Genomic DNA, 14,297 nt, shown 5'->3' on the forward strand with positions numbered 1-14,297 from the left:
ATTTTTTTTTTTTAAGGTTAGAGTGGTTGACCTGGATGACCTTGAGGTAGGTGTGGTTGACCTAGATGACCTTGAGGTGGGTGTGGTTGACCTAGATGACCTTGAGGTGGGTGTGGTTGACCTAGATGACCTTGAGGTTGGGGGTGGTTGACCTGGATGACTTGAGGTTGGGGGTGGTTGACCTGGATGATGTAGCAATATTTATTGTTACAATTGTGAGCGATGAGAATTATGCAAATTAGCCTGAGAAGTTAGCCTGTTATAAAAATGGATTTTGCTGTTCTGCTTTTCTGTGTTGTGTTGTGTTGACTCTGTAAGTGTGTGCGTAGATCCTAAGAATAACATCAATTTTCCTGGAGCAAAAGCTTAGTTCATGAGCCTCGCCTTTTGCGTTGTGTAGTGTCGACTCTATAGGTGTGTGTGTAGAAGTTGTGGGAAGATCAACGATTTTCCTAGAATATAAGTCTGGTTTACTACCTTATAAGGTAAGGAATTTATAGCTGCCTAGGAAAAATAACTGTCACTTGGTGGGAGAATGTATCTTAAATTGTAGTTGTAACGTCCCTTTCTATTGGTGGAAATTTTTCTAGAGTATAGTAACTGCCAATCACAGTTGGTGTTGGTTAGGTCTATTTAGTATGGACGATCTCACAGCTGTCCACCTCAAGACGAGAAAAGCGAAGTGGCTTCACTCAGCGTCTGTCCTCCGACATAAGCAGTACTAAATAATGTAGTCTGATCAGAACTTGGTGTTAACCATGGCTTCCATGCCAGCTTTAGGATTTTTAGTGTTTGGCTCTGGAACCTTTTGTTCCAGCAGCATTTTTGAGTTTTTTCGCCTCAGTAGTTGCTTTAATTAAGAAGAGAGAGAGAGAGTATCAAATTGTCACCTCACAATGGAGATTTTTCTCCTATAACCGCTACTAAAGGTACGTCATAGATTTATAATATTATTAAGGAAAATATCTTCAAAGAAAGCTTCCATCAAAGTATTTATTGTAATGTAAGAAAATTAACGATATATGTTTGGTAGAAATTTAGAATACCTATTAGTAGGAATTAAGATATTTTGTTCGATTTAAACTATTTTTGAAGAGGAAGCTATTAACCTAAATTTCAATTACTGTTGTTTACACAGATGTACACAGACTGTGTTGACTGATGTTTACAGTATATTATTCTATCAGTATTTTTGGTTATAGATTTTATTTGTCTTTTGATGCTTAGGAAAAGCTTTCATGATTATTTAGGAAACATCTATCATGTAATTTATTCTTTTAAATTACACCATAAATGTGATTTATGTAAGAGAACTGACTAAACTAACAACAATACTCGAAATACCTTATTATGAAGTAATTCAATCAACTTGTGAATTATGTAGGCCTATTATGGAATACTATGTACTCATCGCTTTGTGTATAGGGCGTAACCCTTATTACAAATAAATTCTATTCTTTTATATCAAGAGATTGAAGTAGGTAATGCCTACTTATGTTTTAAAGTAATTGAGCTATATAACCTAAAGTAGGTTGTTTTTATTATGTAACTGAAGTTAAGTTAATTGGTTTTATCTAGTTTATTTTTATTCTAACAGCGGTGTAAGTACGGGGATCAACGTACGAATCCATCATTTCATGGGTTCATGAACGTGTGTCTGTAAGCCGCTGAGACGCCTCTGAATCGATGGCCGTCCTAGCTTGGGGTATGCTGTCTCCTGTCCATCTGGACGTGTAGAGCTCGATCGCCGAGCCTAGATTCAATTTGAAGAAACAGCTATGAGGTAACAACTTTTTTCCAAATTAAACGAACGTCCCAGGAACTCCGGATGTGACAAAATGGGTTTTAGTGACGACAGACTTTCTATCAATTAAAACGTGCGGAATTAGACTTTTGTTAAATCATAATTTTGAGATATTATTGGGGATAGATAGATTATTAATTTTATTAATTTGGTTTGAGTAATAGATTTTCGGTTGTATCTTTACATTGAAAAGTGAGGCCATATTTTCTCTGTAAGGATCCAGCTGGGAATTTCAATTTTCTTTAAATTTATAAATAATTATAATCTTCTAAACTACTAAAAGTTGAATGAGTACATGAGTTTTTAAATGTCCCTTATTGATTAAATTTAATGTTTTAAAATAATTCTCATCTTAAAGTTGTAAAGGATCAAATGAAGTTTCAAGGACCCTAACCTTCCTAAATTTGTTTTGATGACATATATTTTTGAATAGTTTTTTTTAAGGTAGTATACCATGATGTGATACTTGAGGAATGTTTGTCCTTGCAGCGTTCATGATATAAAGATACTAAATAGTTATTATGGGGGGGGATCATTATATTTGATAATGTTTTGATAGTGTTTTAAAGTTTCCAAGTGTGTTCTAAATTTAATGTTCTAAGAATTTTATGAATTTTATGTGGATCTTTTCTAAAATATTTATTGTTATTTATGATTAACTTCTGAGACATATCTATGATAATTTTCAATAATTGCTCTTTTGAAATTAGAGTCCTTTAAGCTTTTATGATTCAATCTAAAACTTTTTAAAATGTAGAGCATACAGAGTAGGTTATTACCGAATTAAGTATATCAGAGATAACTTTCTAAATTTAGTAATTTATTTTCGGTTTTCATGATTCTTCTTCTTGTTTTGTTTGTTGTTTATTGATTCTTTGTTTTATTAACTTCTTTGTTTATTTATTGTTGAATTCACTGTAAGAGGTGACAATATAATTGATACCTTCTCTCTATTTCGTTGTCTCTCTTGTCATTTCTGGTTTCCCATTCTCTAGCACTAGGTATGTTTATCAAGCATCCCTTTTATTAAGTTATATTGTGTGTGCTTCTAAATTCTAAATTCAAAATTAACTTTCTAAATTCAAAGCACGGCACAATGACCTTGAGGTTAGGGTGGTTGACCTGGATGACCTTGAGGTAAAGGCGGGTCCTGGGACACTTGTGTCCCAGGACCCGCCTTTTTATACTACTTTGCTGCTTAAGCAGAACCGGTACAATTAATTACCAACTTTTTAGGTTAAGATCTGACCTACTTTTGGCAAGCTACTTATCATCAGTTGATTAGCGAGTGTAAAGAAACTCTTCTGTGCATGCGCGAATGATTAGCGAAAATCTAATGCACATGAGCAGATGGTTAGCGAACAAAAAAGTAGATTCTCCTCAGAAATAAGCTGTTTTACAACGAGAATTGAGTACGGTATGTAAATTCTTTTTTTACATGCAGTTGTAGAGCAGATGGTTAGCGAGCGAAAAAGTAGATTCTCCTCAGAAATAACCTGTTTATAAGGAGAATTGAGTATGTAAATTCTTTTTTTACATGCAGTTGTAGAAAAAATAATTTACATACTCAATTCTCCTCGTAAAACAGCTTATTTCTGAGGAGAATCTTTTTGCTCGCTAACCATCTGCTCATGCGCAGTAAATTTTCTTTACACTCACTAATCATTTGCGCATGCACAGAAGAGTTTCTTTACGCTCGCTAATCAGCTGATGACAAGCAGCTTGCCAAAAGTGGGTCAGATCTTAACCTAAAAAGTTGGTTATTAATTGTACCGGTTCTGCTTAAGCAGCCATGATGGATATCAGTGAAGATGAATTATTATTATATTAACTCCGCCAGACATAAGTAATTTAACAGGTTTGTGCAGTTGTAGAAAAAATGTTGTTTGTACTTCGCGCGTAATGCTTCTTTATCGCTCTTGCAAAATTATCACGCTCCGCTTCGCGTGATAACTGTTTTGCGCGAGTGATAAAGTCGTGCATTACGCTCTTAAGGCGAAACACCACAGGCCCTAGTTCAAAAATTGCCACCACGTAGCGCTTTAAAATCATGCGAAATACCTTATGCTATTACTCGCTCACTATTAGAGTAAAACTTGTTTTGAAAACTGATTTATTCTTGTAATATCTATATCCATGCCGCTACCATGTCGATTTATTTTTATTTTTTATTCAAACAAAAATAAATTTCTTAATTTCAAAGGGATCCATTTTTTCAAGAAAAAACAGGTAGTCATTTTGAAGATTTGATGATAAAAATTTTTTATCATTTTTCAGCTTGAAAATCGAACCAGTGGTTCCATCGGAATCATATTTACAAGTTTTATCTCTATGATTTTTTATGCGCTCCTACCCTCCACTCCATCCAAACGTCACTCAGGCACCTTCTACCCCAACACACAAGTCACTCACCCACCATCCCACCCACAAGTCAGCCTTCATTCTTAGTGCTCAGGCTGGTCACAACTTTTCTTAGTTCTTCAGCTTGTTCACTTGTCATATTGACAGTGATCGTGGCTAGTCCTAGGACATAGTATTTCCAGACGCACTTCACATATAATTTAGATTTCCATATTATATATTATGTTTCTCTGGCATTTTCGGCCGGTAAAATGGATTCAAGACATACGGTGAAGGGAAAGAAGAAGTTGGTTCTTTCAGCCAGGAGAATGAAAAGGCGGCTACCACCAGAATTTCATGCTAACAGACGTAGAAGGTTAGTTGATTTCATTTCATATAATTAGATAAATTAAAATGTCACGTACTTTAGGCCTACTATAATATGAAGCAAATCATGCTTTGAATAAATAATATTGTTATTATGTAAATATAATTATATTCTCAGTTCGTATTGTCTCAAGAGAGGCATTTCGTTATGTATGTTTTTATGTTTGTTAATATGAACAAACGTCAACGTTATTGACAACGCTATTCGCATAATTATTCAAGATATATGTCTGAATGGATAGGTACAGAGAGCAACGGGTGATAGAAAAGCATGGCAAATTTGAATTGATCTTACAAAACTCACAGTACACTATTATTTAAAAGTAATGTTTATAGTGAGGTGATACAAATGCGACTAGATATTTCAAGAATCGGTTTTGTACAATATTTTTGTTCAGAACATACTGTTAACGATGTGACCTAAATTGAATTTATAGACTAAACCTATTTTTAATTCTGTAATCTTATCTAAATTTAGGAGAAAAATAGCTCAATGTAAGCTCTTTTTTTCTCTCCTGATCATTGTGATTCCTGTGGAAATGAAGTACCAGTGAGAAGAGTGTAGAGAAATTGCAAATTATGTAGACTATATATGAAAAAATGTCTGCAAAGTGATTTTTGAACATTTCAGGATTGAAGAACAAACCTTATCGCTCGAAGCGCCTTCATCTTCCCAGGCTGACAGTGTTTCAGCAGATGCCATTTCTGTATCCACTGAGAACTTTCAACCCAGGTAAACTTTGTAATTTCAAGATTCGAATTTCCACAATCTCACTTGCATTATGTTACGACAGGTTAAGAATTTGCAATGAATAGTTTGCGACTCACAACACTTTATATTCAACTTTGAAGAATTTATGAGCATCACTTTTACATGAAGTGAATTAAATAGAGAAAATTGTGATTGGAAATGTTCCCGATCCCAATGCTCATTACTTCTAATAAAGTAATTAGATGATAATAATAGTCAAATGTATTCAATTAAAATTGTATGTCTCATGGTTGTCTGATCCTTCTCTATATTCCCTATAGGAATTCACCCTCCACCATAAATACAATTATACCCTTACGAAGACAATATTTAGTATCACAGTAGCCCATTCTCTGTGTTGGAAATATGAATTTACAAATCCATTTGCTTCATACACTTTCTTTTCATATCCCATAATCACAAGTTTCCAGAATAATATTTTTCTAAATTTAATTGCAGTGCAACGTCAACTCCTAAAGGAAAGAAGAGAAGACCACACAACAGAAAAGTACCAGTGCATTGATGAAATGGAGATTACAGCAAAAGTAAGTAACTTAATAGTTTACAGAATATAATTATCAGCGAGTATAGTAAATTATTATTCCCTCTATAAAAAGAAGTGAAGTTTTTTATGGTCCATATCCTTGTATCTACCAAACCACCGGTTATTTTTTGATAAATAAAAATAACAATTGAAAAAACGAATAAGCCAACACATACATTATAATATAAAAAACACATATTTGAATAATGATACTTGGAATAGACATTCACATTCAAAGTTATATAATATTATTTTCTATACAAACATAACCTTTCCAGGCATTTCTTTAACTATGATTCAATTATTTCCCAAACTATATTCATTTAAAATTTAATTCAATGAGAATTAATACATCAGACCTATAAACTTTTCTTTTTTTGTAAAGGAAATCTAAAGGAGAAGAAAAATCAGGGCCATCAACATCTTCTTCCACCTTATAGTCAAATCTAAAAAAAAGCGTCCTTGATGGCACCTCTGATTTTGCTACAATTGTGCCACCATTCCCCTCAATTGGTCTACAACCAGCTTTGAACCATGAGATTGATACCACCTCAATGCGAAATAGTGGAGTTTCTTACGTGGAGAGTAACGTCTGTGATACTTTACTAACAAGGTATGTCATCATCTCAACTTACAACTAATTTCATATATACGAATATAGTGTTATCTATACTTCCTAACAAGTAGAATGTATTTTGGTCACTGGTCCACTTTTTTCTATATTCTATTGTTTTTTTTCAACTGTTATGTAAAGCTTTGTTGGATCAACCCACATTATTACTCATTGAGAAATATGACTTTGGACTAGTATTGTCTTGCAAGAGAAGATTCAAAATAAGATCAATTTTATTAGAAGTTGAATGATTCAGCTAGGTTGTGTTGAAGGCGTTTGTAGATGCTAAACAAGAACGAGAATAATTTTTCATAGTTAATATTTGATACTTTTAGTAAGATAAATATTTTTTCAAGCTATTATTTCGAAGCTAAAAAAACAAATATAGCCTACAATATGAAAATAGCAATAATGACTCGATCACCTGACTAATATTTATTTGAAATTTTAGTGCAGTATAAATAAATTCCACACTAGTTAATAAGACTAATATTACTAGTTCATTCATGCAATAGGCGCCTCTTCCAAACCTGAAGAGACTTTCTGCACACCGTTCTACAACAGAAAATATTACAATTGGCTGAAGTGAGAAAGAGTGTGACAGGGATAGGGGAGAAAGCATGAAACTATCATTCGCCAAACGCGTTTCTCTCTCACAGCTGTATAGCTTCTCCAAACTTAGGGGTTGGAAGAGAGAGAAAGCGATTGTCAGAGAGAGTGCGAGAAAGATTATCGACATACTGTGATAAATAAACCTACTCTTCATCGCTATAAACTTCAGAGAGAGAAGTTCATTCCAATACTAAAACTAAGTATAATTCCAAGTTGACATTTTTTGTAAAATGATATTGGCCTAATTACTATAGATCTAGAATTTGTCAAAGAGTCTCTATGCTCTCCTAGTTCTCTTTACGCACACAAAATCAGACATAGGCGGAGAAACATTATTATGTCTGCTTACTCTGGCATGCCGAAGTTGATATTCTCCCCGTCTGTCTGCTGCTATGTGCCGTGCGCCAATAAAATAAAAAATCTCAATCATTTTTCAACATGTTTCGATAATTAATCACCCCCATTTAATTACAGATATGATGAGTATCCAGATCTAATAGTGAGCCGGATGGAAGACCACCCAAAGACGATTTTAATATTATTTCTGGCCGATTATTGTGGACGTCAAACATCTTGTGCAAGAATTGAGATCTTTGGACTACCATAGATACGAGTGTGAAAAAAGTGATAATGGTTATATGACACTGGTGTCTTCAACTTCAAAATCATCAGAATGGACAATGAAGTTCGTTGTATGGACAGCTCCACGCCTGCCTCACCAGCCTGCCATAAATGCGTTTCAAGAAATGGGAGAAATTCAAGTTCAGCCTTGCGGTTTGTTTGTTGACAAAGAACATGACTTCTTGGCGGCTTCACCTGACGGACTGGTCGGAGGTGATAATCTGATTGAGGTGAAATGTCCGAAGTCAGCTGAAAACCTCACTATCAGCGAAGCCGTGATCAAAGTGAAATCATTCTGCTTGGAAAAACTACGTTGTGGAAACGTCCGTCTCAAGAAAAACCACAATTATTATTACCAGGTAAATTCATAGGTAATTTTTGATATATCTAACCCACAATAACGGAAACTTTCAAAACCGTCATGAAATAAACGTGAGATGAGAAGAATAATTTTATTTATGACAGAAAAAACTCAAAAACTTGCCACTTAGGGATCAATATCGGGGCACCGAGCTTCGCTCTGGAGTACAAAAGCATATAAGCATAAACGCATAGTTTATCATATTCATAAGTGATAAGTGAGTGTTATTTTGTTATTCAATTTGTTTTGTAAATAATCTAAGTTAGAACGTTTATGTTTTCAAATATTTGAACTGAAATTTGACCTGAATTCAAGTGTATGGATCATAAACTACTTTTTGGAATATTTATAGTGTATAAATCAAAATTCGGGGAAGAAACCGTTTTGGGCTATGCCTGTTAGTCCTTCCCCAATCATTTTGAAGAATTGAGTTCTGTTTATCAATAAATAAATAAATAACAAGCGAAGCTCGGTGCCCCGATATTTTGTTAATCAATATTGCAAGCTAATACTTCTCATGGGATAAACTGATTGATTGCAATAGTTCAACAGCTGAACATAATTCTGTCTCACTCCTACACAGGCACTCCCATCTTCAGTTATTGACAGAGGGCTAAATTATCAGCTGTTTCACCAAGGATGAATAACTATTATCCTAGTTTGTCTACGTTTAATCATAGAGAAATAATAGCGTAAATTATGCTATTGTTTCTCTCTGGTTTAATTCATTGAATTGACATTTGAAAGTGACAGTATTTTTCGAAAAATGTTGAGCAAGCCTAAATAACAAGATACAATAAGGTACTGGCTGATTCATTAAAAAAATTAGTGGCCCCTCATGATACCATAGGATGATAAATAGTTTCATACGTGCACGTTTACCTAACAATGTGTGGAATTTTCTAAGTTGGGCTGTTTCTTGATTTTTCAGGTGCAAGGGCAACTACATGTAGCTGAGAAAAAATCTGTTATTTTGTAGTATGGACAAAAAAAGATATCCATATTGAAAAGATCGAGAGGGGTGTTGGTTTTGGACCGAGAAGATGGAGAAAAAATTAATTTATTTCTACCATCACGCCTTGTTGCCAGAGATACTGGATCCTCGAACTTGTCGAAGTATGGCAATCAGGGAGCCATCAATCCCTTTTTCTCATTTTTAAATAAAGTCTCATTGAAAATTATCACATCTATTGGTTTTTGTTTGTCCTTCTTGGTTCTTATAAAATAAACAGTTGTAATAACATTAAAAATTAAGAGTATGGATTAAAAACGTTGACCACACACCTTAAAGAGTAAAGTCCTTAAGCGCGCCTCTCCACTAGGAAATACTGAAATGAAGTGTATACTGGTAATTCTAATAGAACATAATCTCAAGAACTTATGTCGTTGTGCAAAATATCAATGTGAGGACATGTAGTGGTGATGATGCTTGAAGCTGAAAATTAGGTCTTTTTCATAATACAAGGAGAATTGTTGTCAGGTGTACCTAGAATATGAGATAGATCGCTATACCTAACATCGATGTATCGATACCCATCCCTACTAAAACCCTACCCTTGTAACCTACCCTTGTAACCTACCCTACCCATTTGTAACGTTACAAATGTTACTAAAAAAGAATGGCATGGGTGGGGACAGCGCCGTCCGGCGTTTTCGCCGTGTCGTGTGTCATCTCCATATAGTACAATGCCCTGCTACTGCTTTCGGCGGCAAAACCGGACGGCGAAGTAGGAATACCCGCGATATCGCCGGATCAATTTCTCGCGGGCCGGCGTTTTCGCCGTCGCCGGCGTCGCCGGAGTCGTGTGTTCTGCCCCTAAGTTAGAACGTTTATGTTTTCAAATATTTGAACTGAAATTTGACCTGAATTCAAGTGTATGGATCATAAACTACTTTTGGAATATTATAGTGTATAAATCAAAATTCGGGGAAGAAACCGTTTTGGGCTATGCCTGTTAGTCCTTCCCCAATCATTTTGAAGAAATTGAGTTCTGTTTATCAATAAATAAATAAATAAATAACAAGCGAAGCTCGGTGCCCCGATATTTTGTTAATCAATATTGCAAGCTAATACTTCTCATGGGATAAACTGATTGATTGCAATAGTTCAACAGCTGAACATAATTCTGTCTCACTCCTACACAGGCACTCCCATCTTCAGTTATTGACAGAGGGCTAAATTATCAGCTGTTTCACCAAGGATGAATAACTATTATCCTAGTTTGTCTACGTTTAATCATAGAGAAATAATAGCGTAAATATGCTATTGTTTCTCTCTGGTTTAATTCATTGAATTGACATTTGAAAGTGACAGTATTTTTCGAAAAATGTTGAGCAAGCCTAAATAACAAGATACAATAAGGTACTGGCTGATTCATTAAAAAAAATAGTGGCCCCTCATGATACCATAGGATGATAAATAGTTTCATACGTGCACGTTTACCTAACAATGTGTGGAATTTTCTAAGTTGGGCTGTTTCTTGATTTTTCAGGTGCAAGGGCAACTACACGTAGCTGAGAAAAAATCTGTTATTTTGTAGTATGGACAAAAAAAGATATCCACATTGAAAAGATCGAGAGGGGTGTTGGTTTTGGACCGAGAAGATGGAGAAAAAATTAATTTATTTCTACCATCACGCCTTGTTGCCAGAGATACTGGATCCTCGAACTTGTCGAAGTATGGCAATCAGGGAGCCATCAATCCCTTTTTCTCATTTTTAAATAAAGTCTCATCGAAATTATCACATCTACTGGTTTTTTGTTTGTCCTTCTTGGTTCTTATAAAATAAACAGTTGTAATAACATTAAAAATTAAGAGTATGGATTAAAAACGTTGACCACACACCTTAAAGAGTAAAGACCTAAAGGTATATGAACGAACTTAATATAGTTAGAATTAAAATTAAATCAAGATAATAATATTTTTTCAACTTTACTGTATGAACAGAGATATTGTGGAATTTCTCCATATCAAGGTGAAATGAAAGCAATGTTGTCAGTTCCACATAATTTTTTTTTGAACGAATAAACTAAACCAATATGGCTCAAATAAATGATGAGGAACTGACAATATCGCTCTCATTTCACTATTCTATTGAAATTATATACAAAAAATATTTGAAAATATCAGCAGTATGTACAACTTTTCTTATCATAAACTATTCCATCATTGTATACAAATCGAATTTATACGAATTCCAACTTGATTAACCTGTATATTTGCAGTTATTGAACGAAAGCTATAACATGATTTGACGACATTTATTGAGGATATAACCAATACCTACTAAATAGAAAGCTATTACTAAGTAATAGCGGGTATTGAATCAGGGTAACATTGGAATTATTGTGTAAGAAAAAATGTGTGGTGACATCACCAAACCAGTTGATGGGTGTCTGTGTTTTGCGAGTAATCATACAGAATGTCTGTCGTTTATGTGTCAACATGTGATTTCAGCTGTCTGTCTTGAATTTTGATTCTGACTTATTCCATAATATATAAAGTATTCATAAAGTTCTATACATTCACAAACACATGATGAGTAATATTATTATACGAATCGCGGATTTCAAAATTAGTACAATACTTCCTGAGTGAGTTTTACAGCTCGGGAGGTTCACTACAGTCATGTGAAGGAAAGAAAGACATTATAGATGAGCGGGTGTGAAATGGGTAGGTGGTGACACTATTGAGGGTTGAATTTGCAATGACAATGGAAACTGAAAGAAGTTAGGACGAAGGACAATGCTATAGTAGGACAATGTTGACAGAAGAGGGCTCACCTTCATTGTTTTGATGTTTCAAAACTACACTCAAGTTCACACTACAGCTATTCATTTGTTTTATTTTTGTCATTGCACAATAATCGTAAAATTGTTGATTGAACCATTACGCAAAGAAATATATTTGTGAATTGCAAACTTGTCAATCACTCCCACAACAAAAACCATGATAATGGTCACTGACTATAGATCCAAAGAAAGAAAGTTCTGAGACTAGTTAGAAAGGAAATGAGAAAGAGAGTGAGAGAATATGAGAGAGAACGAGTAAAAAGGCTCACAATCAATGCATTAGGCAGTGAACTGACCGTGTGCTACTGTTCTGACTCTTTCTATTTATATAATAATAGAGACCTGGGAATATGGATTAACAGCTCATTAGAATGCCCTATTTGTAATATGAAAGAGAAGGAATTTGTGGAGCATTTTCTGTTGAGGTGCCCGATGTATGGTGGAATAAGAAGACACTATTTAGAAAAATTCACTACAAATGTAGTTACTGACGATGACAAACTCATGGTTTTACTTCGAACTTTATGGAGCAGAAAATCAACCGTTTGTATGTGTATACAATGAAAGCAATCGAAATCAGATCTATGATAATAAGCACTTGAATAATGTCCGATAATTATAGTCAGGAAACAGAGGATATCATTGAAAATATTAAAAGTATTCGATGCTCATTTTAGACGGTTAAGTGGGGAATGCATTGAGCTGAATAAAGTAAGTTTGATGGGGATAGATTGAGCTCTAAAAATTAGATAGTTGGAAAAGATTATTGTATGTGTGATGGATTATTATATAAAAATGTATTATTTGTCTAGAATTTATTATTGTTGAAGTTAATACTGTTATTACTCGTTTTGTTAATAAAATACGAATAGGTAGATATTTAAAACTGGAATGTTATTATTGTTGATTACTATAAATGGTATTTTATTAGTATGTAAGAAATGTAGTATTGGATAAATTTATGTAAAATTCATTATTTTCGTAGTTGAACTGTTATTGCACGTTTATAAAATATGTATAGGTAGATATATAATACTGGAATGCTATGATTGATAGATATTATGGAATTGTTATTGAATGAAAATGTACAGATTGATATTTTATTTTAAAATTTCAAATTTTTTGATTGTAATAGATATATTTTCTGTATATTAGGAACATATACTTACTAAAGTACTCTTACTTGTGATATATATTTAAAGCATATATGATTTAAGACATACCAGTAATTTGATATCATGGAATGTAATGACTGTATTCAACTCAACTCGTTTGTATTAGCATATGTGCTTGAAACAAATAAATTTATTTATTTATTTATCATTATTATTTTACTGTTCTGACTGCGTGAACAATACACTGCAATTGAACAATGCATTGGAACTAAAAACGCGCTTCCGACAGAACCGTTAAACCGATTTGTTTGAAATTAATTTTAAATTCTTGAAAAAAATTTGCCTTTAAAATGACTACCTGCATTAGTTAAATTTTTACTTATTATAAAAGCTATCAATTGTAAATACTTATTCAGATTGAAAAAAAAATGAATTGCAAACTTTGTCAATCACTCACTCCCACAACAATAACCACGATATGGTCACTGACTACAGCTCCAAAGAAAGAAAGCTCTGGAACTAGTCAGATAGTAAGAGAGAGAGAGAATGAGTGAGAAGGCGCTCAATCAGTGCGTTAGGCTTAGGCAGTGAACTGACCTGTCCTGATTACTGTTCTGACCGCGTGAACAATACAATCCAATTGAACAATGCATTGGAATTAAAAACGCGCTTCCGACAGAACCGTTCAACCGATTTGTTTGAAATTAATTTTAAATTCTTGAAAAAAATTTGCCTTTAAAATGACTACCTTCATTACCTAATTTTTTCTTAATATAAAAATTATCAATTGTAAAAACTAATTCAAATTGGAAAAAAAATTAAGCATATGGTAGCGAGTTTCAAACCTTTAAGCTGATTGCAAAACAGTTTTGGTCTTCCATATTGGACTAAAAATAAGTGAGTAATCACATAAAGTAATTTGACCCCAACAGTGCTGCTATCTATAGGGCTAGAATCACAATTTTTTCCATGCTGATTCGCCTTAATACATAAATAGCTATTTTTACGCACAGTTGTAGAAAAATTATAACAGGTTTCCGATTCACTGCCTTCTATAGAGGATTACTAAAACCGGTATAACTGATGGCGTAATATCAACTGTTCATTCTTGTTGAAAATAATAAACTAGTAGTTCTGTGAACAGTAGACCTCACGCAATTTTCTCATCCACAAGTATCAGGTGTCACCTGTTCACCGGCTTCTCCCACTACCTCCGTAAACAAAGCCATAGTGCATGACAGGTGGTTGATAGTGACGTCAGCACAGGTAGGGCTCCTACACCAATAAAACACTAGCTGATATAGATCAGCTGAAATCAACAATCTTTAATTGGTGTAGGAGAAATACCTACTATTAC

At 34.0% G+C, this 14,297-nt stretch overlaps 2 protein-coding genes across 4 annotated transcripts in view; one reads left to right on the forward strand and one right to left on the reverse strand.

Annotated features, from left to right (window-relative positions):
- Nucleotides 1–14,297, reverse strand: part of LOC111049077 (zinc finger protein 808) — an 88,540-nt gene that overhangs the window by 21,255 nt on the left and 52,988 nt on the right. The window lies entirely within an intron of this gene.
- Nucleotides 7,675–9,214, forward strand: LOC120350929. The gene is made up of 2 exons (XM_039426256.1): nt 7,675–8,031; nt 8,965–9,214. The coding sequence occupies exons 1-2, from the start codon at nt 7,690–7,692 to the stop codon at nt 9,010–9,012; spliced, it is 390 nt and encodes a 129-aa protein (XP_039282190.1). The 5' UTR covers nt 7,675–7,689; the 3' UTR covers nt 9,013–9,214.

The sequence above is a fragment of the Nilaparvata lugens genome, chromosome 4 (assembly GCF_014356525.2).
Source record: "Nilaparvata lugens isolate BPH chromosome 4, ASM1435652v1, whole genome shotgun sequence".
NCBI classification, from domain to species: Eukaryota; Metazoa; Arthropoda; class Insecta; order Hemiptera; family Delphacidae; genus Nilaparvata; species Nilaparvata lugens.